This window comes from Candoia aspera, chromosome 1, assembly GCF_035149785.1.
Source record: "Candoia aspera isolate rCanAsp1 chromosome 1, rCanAsp1.hap2, whole genome shotgun sequence".
Classification (NCBI taxonomy): Eukaryota; Metazoa; Chordata; class Lepidosauria; order Squamata; family Boidae; genus Candoia; species Candoia aspera.
In genome coordinates this window covers 189518912-189527320 of record NC_086153.1, presented here as the reverse complement: position 1 = coordinate 189527320, position 8409 = coordinate 189518912, and the positions used below count along the sequence as shown (strand labels likewise).

General features: G+C 37.3%; 1 protein-coding gene across 1 annotated transcript in view; it reads right to left on the bottom strand.

Moving 5' to 3' along the window:
• Positions 1–2511: 2511 nt before the first annotated feature.
• The window catches only part of LOC134507471 (dual 3',5'-cyclic-AMP and -GMP phosphodiesterase 11A), a 104046-nt gene continuing 98148 nt past the window's right edge, over positions 2512–8409 (bottom strand). Inside the window, exon 18 of the mRNA XM_063318131.1 lies at positions 2512–2942. Coding sequence (XP_063174201.1) covers positions 2799–2942 — 144 coding nt within the window. The 3' untranslated portion in view covers positions 2512–2798. The remainder of the gene's footprint in view (positions 2943–8409) is intronic.

Sequence of the window (8409 nt, the reverse complement as noted above, 5' to 3'; positions counted from 1 at the left end):
TATGGAATCAGGTAGGAATGGAGGGAAAGGGGAAGAGAGAACATTGGTGTAATTAAACCATTAGCAGCTTACTTGTGGTTTGGATAAAAATGGAAGGGGGTGGAGGGAGAGAGAGAGAGAGAGAGAGAGAGATGATAGATAGAAATATAGATTATCTTACCCTACCTATATTATAGGTTTCCTGAGAAAGGAAATGAAAAAAGATACCTTTCCAGAACCAGTTCCTTCCTGTCTGGCTATGAAATGTTCAAGGCTGAAAGTCTTAAACCAGAGTGAAAGAGAAAGAGAACATCAAGTCAAATGTTTTTCCATCCAGCTCTCAGGGACATCCATTTCTTTTTACTACACTTGAGAAATTTTGGAGACGGTTGTAGTGCGCATTTAGCATGCTAGGTAACTTGGTGTCCTTTAGGTGGTTTTGATCACAACTTCATCAGCAAGACCACGATGGTTGTAGCTTACAACATATAGAAGGTTTTGGGTTTCCCACCCTATAACAGGGCTTGGCAGAGGCATGGCTACACTAACAGAAGTCAGCTCATCTCCACTGCTGAAATTTCCAGGGTAAATGATCACTCCAGTAGTGTCCTTGAACACTTCTCCTAAGATAATTGTTAAGTTGGGCTGCTCATTTCTGTGAAACAATAAAATGCTTCCGTTGCAATTGAGGCAAACCCTCCCCTCCCTTTCACACTCCTTAAAATAGGAAGCCTCAGAAAGTTGCAGAGCCTGTCAGATGCCAGATGGTGACCAGGTTCTGCTGGATACGGGTGGGAAGCCTTTCAGATATAAGGAAGTGATAAAAGGACCCCTTAGAGCTCTCCACTATTTGGGCTATCAAGCTCCTAGGAGGACCACCAACCCTGAACCAAGTGTTTCAGTTGTACAGCAAATGGGGAGAGGAGAGTTGTGAAGTCTTTTCTGTCCTGAAATATCCCTGTAAAATCAGGAGACCTTTTTCCATTCCCAACAAAATGACACTTTGCTGTTAAAGAATTAGATTAATTCCAATTCTCCATTGTGCTTTTATTCATTATTGACTGTTTGAACTGCTCTCATAAATTGACTTAACCCAGGCACTTTGCTTGATTTCTGATAGCATTAGATCTTTTTTCACCTTTTTTCCTCCAGAGGTCCAGCCTATTGTGCCATCCAAATTCTGTAAGTTCTGAAGGGGAAGGGGCTCAGTAGTATTGTTTTCAATGTACAAACTCCCTCTTCTGTAGGAATTCTTCTGAGTATCTGGAGATCACATCCTCCTTATTTCTAAATGATCCTTGGCAGGGGCTCACTAGGGTAGCAGAAATTATAACCAGCCATCTTCCCACAGGCCCTGCGTTCCTGTCACTTTGGGAAGTCCCAGTAACCTGAAGTAATCCTAACTACATGCCAATTATAAGTCACAGGCTGTCATGTTAGGCATGCAAGTTGTTTAGATTTAGATGTTCTCAGCTCACAACACTGTTCAGCAAGTCTTGACTGGATTGTGTTTGGACATGTGTAAAATACCCTTTTTATGGTAAGCACAGTTTATCTATAGACCACACTGGTAATGCAAGTGGAACATAGATGTAATTCCACACCTCATTAGGGAACAGAAATCCAGTAACTTGCCATGCCAGTGCTGAAATACATTTGATGTTTCACTAACAGAAGTGAGTTCATTTCAACTGTAGACATCTCTGTGGATATATTTGTGTCAAATATAAGTCAAGGACTGCCAACATGCAAAAACAATTATTGCATCTGAGCACATGCACTGCTGACTTGATCTCTGTTAGCTAAGACAGATTAACATGTGTAAGAAAATAACTAGAAAAAGCAGAGGTAGTCATTGCTCTTTTCATATTATCATCTAGTGTCACACTAATCTTAAAAATAACAATTTTCTGAAAATGTACTAGAAAGCTATGTTCATATCTTATAGTGCAAGTTCTCTACCCAAGGCAAGATTTTATTTTTATTATGCAATTTTCTTGATATACCACTGATCCTTTTCTTAGATGTGCAAAGCAGCTTTAAAAAGGAAAGTATTACAGAATTCAAAAAGAATCAAAAATACCATGCAGAATTTTACCTTTATATAAGCTTCTGCCTGCAGAGCAATTCAAACTGGATTGCTAATATGAAATCAAGGAAGCCAGAGCAGGTTGGCGTTTTTAAATGTAGTAAAGTTCATTTTCCCTCCCTTAAGTACAGCAAAGATAGGCAATTCTAAAAGCCCTGTTTAATCCTATGAGGCTTTGTTGTTAAAAAAAAAATTCTTCAGAAAATAAAGCAGGCTTCTCTGAATAAACCAAACAGAACAAAAAAGGGGTAAAAAGACAAACTTCACAAGTGCAGGTATAACCATTCATACTAATAAAAGCTGGAAAGGTGCAATCCCAAAATATTATTACAAAAATTCTCCTTTTTTTCAGTCTCTTGAAGATGCTTCTGTATTTTTTTTAAGTCAGACACAGTCCCCTTTTGCTAATTTTGCTAGACCATGAGTTCCAGTTCCAGTATATGAATCCTTTGTGACCATCTTTGCCAATTCTCTTAACGGTTGTTGAAAGAAGCTGACAGGATCCAGACTCAGCCAAGTTTTCCAGATTACTGCAGGAGCCCAACAATATCCCTGTAGATTCTCCCCTCAAACCAAGTATTAGCCCCTAGGAAAAGCTAAGGCCTGGCCAGCCAGAGTGTTTTCACTGAGATTAAATATGTTCTTGGCTGCATTATATTATTAATTAAAATTGTGTCTTTTAAGCATCCTTTTGGCTCTCTTATCCTAGCAGCAGGAAACACACATAGACTTATTTTATGCTCTCTGGAGACATGGCTAAGTTGGATGTTGTCTGGGAATGCAATCTTTTCTGGTACAATTCCTCCCACTTCTTTCTGTTGGCTCCCACCGAGTCCAGCATAGGCTTCAGTTTTCCATTCACTTTCACTAATGCCTGAGAGAAAGCAGAAAAGAAGCAATCATAAATTATTAGGTAGGATGTTGATTCCAGTTCAGATAAAATGGAGTATCTGCTCAGTTCAGTTTGCTCACAGACTCCTTGGGAGAGACTCTCTTCTAGAGCATTTAATGAAGAGTCTTACTTTATTGTTGCACACCATATTCATTAAAGATAGTAACATTAAGAAATATTCTACAGGGGGAAGGAGGAGATGGCTAATAAGTCCTGACGGAAAATGAGATAAAACAACCATTAAAAAAAGTCTTATCCATACCAGCAGTTAGTCTGTTTATCACATCTTGAGACTGAGGCAGTATACACAGTTCTTCTACTTTATTCTAACAAAAACTGGTGAGACACGTTATGCTGAGAGCAATTGGCCTAGGGAGTCCAACCCTGTAGCCAATTAGTATTTGTATTGGGACTCTCCAGCCTTAGCCTTATTCTAATCATTGCCGCGGGTGAGGGTGGGCAACGTGTTCTGTATTTGGCCACAGAGTAACTCTCTAGCTGGCTGGTAGGCTACAGAAGGCCTAGTGATAAAGTGGCAGTGTTACCTTAAGAGGCAAGGCTGAAGTATGTTTAGCAATTTGGGTGCTTTGTAAGGATGAGTTTGGGAGTGTGCAACCTCCCATATGCCCTATATTCTCACGCCCATCCTTACTATTTTTTTTTCAGTCTAAAACTGCACTGCCAACATTCAGTCAATTTCCTGCCAAATTTCAGCAGCCCAGTCTCAGACTCATCTGGGGCAGCAAAGGAGGTATTTGGGTCTACAGGCTGTTCTATTATTACATGACATGATGGCCCAAGTAGGTCCAATGCCTCAGCATGGCTTTTTCAAAGACTTTCCCCACTTGTCTCCAGCTATGCATGTGTACACAAAATAATCAGCATGTAAATATGCATGCAGATATTAAGTAGGGAAATCCTGTGAAGTAGCTGTGCCAAGCCTTCCAGACATCTTTGAGGTTTCAGGGACTTTGCAAACCGCCTCTTTGAAATGCTCTGCACAGGCTTATGGAATTAAGAGGTACTGGTAGATTTTGCTTCCTCTGAAGAATTTTCCCAAGTGCAGTTATTTTTTGCCTTTACATTTGAAATAGTCTAGCTGCATGACTATTAAAGCATCTACAATGCTGGGAGGCTTGCATTAGTAGCTAAGCGTGTAACTCCTATCAAGTAAATGAGGGAATAGGAAATAATTAAAGAAGTTAGAAAGGGTAGCCAGTGTTCCATATAGTCCCACAGAGTCCTTAGTCTAAACCAGTGTTTGTGAACTTTTCTCAGCATGCTGGCTGGGGAATTCTGGGAGTTGAAGTTAATCTTAAAGTTGCTGAGGTTGAGAAGTACCTGTCTAGACTACTGGATGATACCCTACTAATGAAATGGTTTTCTGCACACCAGTCTGCTTCTATGGGTTGCAGAAATGTTCTGGAGCAAATTGTGGAAGAGATTGCAATTTGAAGAGGAAACCAGTGGGAAATCCATATTGATTAAGAAGAAATATGATTGTATGATCTTGGCTTCTATCTAGTGTGATATTCTTTCTAAATATAACTTTACAAACTTCTTTAATAAGCAAATAATGATTCAGTGGTACTTAATATGCTTTTATATGATTAATTAGTTTATTTTGTTAGCTGGAACGTATTATTTCTAGTGAAGTGTATGTATACGTTGATTATAAATTGTAATGTATATTATAGGACATAATCTTTAGTTAAGCTAATGTTACTGTACATTTTCATTATTATTGCTCTTGGCTATTAAAGGTGAATTAAAAAATGAAGGAGATAGTTGATTTTTAGCTGTAAGTGCACTACAAGTAATTAATTCTATAGAACAGTAATAAAATATATAACATTATTAAACACTGCCATTTGATATACACTTGAATCAGGTGGCATTTGGATTAGAAATACCTTAAAGGGTAGATTTTATGTGCAAGGCGTAAAATATTCTTCTTCAGAAGCTCTTTTGATATTTAAGCTCTATTTGTGTATTTAGTACACTTTAGCTTAGGGACAGAGATAATTAAGCATTCTACTATAATTCCTGTAGAAATTAGCATTTAAAAATAATTTGGCTACTAAAGCATTACTCTCAGATTTTCTAGATAAAAAATACACAATTTGGATTTTAGATCAGCCTGAGATATAATTAAAAGCTCATTTGATTAGTATATATTTTGGCTTTCTTGTACCTATTAAATCACTGTAATCAACTTCCTTTTATGAAGCTTCTGGGAAATGACCTCAAAAGCACCAGATTTCTCTCCTCCCTGCAGATTCCTTGAACATTTACTAAATTACTTCCTTAGCACCTGCCCATATTTAAATCAATCCACCAATTTATTCCTGAGCCACTTGTTTCTTTTGACTTTGTTACAGCTGTGGCTGTCCCTTTTAGCACTTCATTCTGCATATAACAAGTTCTGTTCTGCCAAGTACAAGTTACAGAGAGGTCCTGCTCAGACTTTTTCTATCCTATCCGTTCCCTTTAAAAAGTTACTTAATTAAAAACACAAAAGTTTTGGTCTGGTTTAGTCTCCAAAATCTATTATGTAATGGATGTTACTGAAAATGTCACATCAATACTCTTTTAAGCATAGAATATCCCACTGCAATTTTTTTAATTCATACCTGCTGACCATTATTTACAAAGCATAAGGGAAATCCTCTATTACTAGCATGTTTAGAAAAATTAAGTACTGCTTTGTCTCTTGGACTTTCTCTGCAAGTACAAATAATGTATTTGTACATTATTTAGTTGTATATATGACAAAGTTCATGCATGAAGTATCTTACACAACTTTAACATTTTTAATAATTCTACCTGTACAAGAATCTACCTACAAGATTGCATCATTCTACAGAGGTCGATCCTGCAGAGAGAAGCAGCTGATTGTTCCCCTCTTTCAGGAATTCAAGGATGCAATGCTCAGAAGCATTGCTTCATAGTGGTGGGACTCACCCTTTAGAAGGGCCTCCCACTTGTGGTTAAATGAATTTTGAAAGCATCCCAGGAGTCTTCTGTAGTGGACAGCAACCATATTCAATTAAATTAAATTAGATCTGCCTCTACCTTAGCCACCTTCTGGAAGATGTTGAAGACTGAACTCTCCAGAAGGCATTTGGGTTGTGGCACTTCTTGGTTTTGGTATTGTATGTTTTATGGTTGTTAGTCTTTTTGGGGTGTTTTGCTTTATTGGACCCAAAAGGCACTGAGAGCCTGCTGGATTGTGGTGGGGTAAAAATCTGATAGATATACAGTATAAGTAAATAGGAACTACAAAAGATTAGTTCACACATACATTTATTGTGCATACTAATAGCCTGGACCTTTCCTAGGTATAGATTAATGTGAGCTAACTTGCCCTGTGTGAACAAACAGATCAGATATAAAAATAGGCTATTTTGGAAACCTTTAATGTTATGGCTCAGAGACAATTTTAAGCCACTCTTTGGAGGAGGAGTCTGAGAAGGCTATAGACTTCAATAGTCAAGAGGATCTCATCCTTGAGCTATCTGAGAAAGCAAAAAGAGAGATAGGAATCATTCTCAAGCAGACCAAGCAGCCAGTCCAGCCTCACATTCCCACTCCAGCAGCAACCGGATAAAGATAGATGCTTGTGCTGGAACTGAACAACCTAAGAATTATGTGCCAATGATGAATGTGTAATTGCTAAAATGTATAAGCTTTTACTGAAATTTGAGATGCAAGAACAAGTTAAAGAGTGTATGATAAAATGGGCTAAAATTTTTGGCTATAATATACAGATGGATCAATGGGAAAATATGTGGTTGAAAGGATTGAAATTTACATTATGTTACAATTTAAAAGAGAACTTTTATAAAATGATGTACCATTCGCATATGACACCCGAAAAACTTTCTAGAATGTATACAGGTACCTCAAATTTATGTTGGAAATGTGGAAAACATGAAGGGTCATTTTATCATGCTTGATGGACTTGCAAAAAAGCTAGAAAATTCTGGGTTCTATATACACACAAAGAATTTTAAAGACTAATACTCAACTGAAACCAGAGCTGTTCTTGCTGGGACTAACAGACAAACAACTAGAAAAGACTTATGGACAATTGTTTTTGTACATGGTAACTGCAGCGAGATTATTATATGCACAAAGATGGAAAGACTCTACAAGGCAGGAATGGTTGGTGAAGATGACAGAATTTGCAGAGACGGCAAAATTGACTTAATTTGAGAAAAGACAATAACTATATTTGTCAGTGACTGGAAACCCTTTATGGGCTTTTTGCTGAAAATGGAAAAAATGTACTTGTGGTTTATGGGTTTGATGATTAGAAAGGGTAGATTATGGAAAGAAGGGAGCTATGATGTAACCTTAGAGAGAGAGAATAAAATTCAAATGCATTTATAACTGCTGCAAAGAAGATCAGAAGCCTTTTTTAATATTTTGTCTTTCTCTTTTTTCCCTATTTCTCTTTCATTTCTTTATTCTTTTCTCACCACTTTTATTTTACTTTCCATTATTTTCTTTTTCCTTTAAAAGTTTTTATTCTGTAAATATTTTTTTCAATAAAACTGAATTTAAAAAGAGAGGGATGCTTGTGCACTGCAAGCATGAAGCCCGTAATCCTCATAGGAAGTTGTCTTTGACCATTAAATGGTCTAGATTAGTACTGTTGGCAGAACACTGTCAATCTGCCACAAAATTCTTAGGATTCTAAGCAGGTTAGAAATACTTTAAATAGATATTTAATAAATAGAGCATAAATAAATATTGTACTCCAGCAGTACTAGGATTTCAAATGTGAAATTTTCTTCCCAATCTTACTGGAGGTTAATAGGATTGAACTTGAGATCTTTGATATGCACATCCAAATCCTACAGGTAGAGTTCTCCCCCACCATTTGGAGATACACAGAGATATATTGCTTCTGAATATTAAGTGAGTATCTGTGCTGTTATTGTGGGTAACAGATGTACTCTTTATGAATTTTGCTTAATCCTCTTCAAAGCCATTTAATTTACTGTTGTTCACCAACCCCACCAAGAAGGAACTTGGTGACAAGAGAAACTCTAAAGGGACAAAAGGTGTTAGCATATGAAATTTCCATAGAAGTTAAAATAGTAATAATAGTATTGCAGCTTGTGTTTTGTTGATTAAACTATTTCTTTGAAAGTAAGTAGAATAAAGAGGCTGAACTTTTCAGGGCCACACATAGAGGATATTGCCAAAATGTAAGAGCTGTGCTGAATTCCTTTCTTTAATACCCCATGTTTTGGTAACATCTGATGCTCCCAGTCTGTTCTTCACATCACTGGATCTACTTCATTAGAATTCCAAATCGTAGAGAGCTCATGTTTGGTCAAACACAAGCTCATCTCTCCTTAGGGGTTAGCACATGGAGAACAGAGAGAATAGAGGATGGGGCTGAAGGTGTGACCCCCATCCTCCATCAGTATTCACA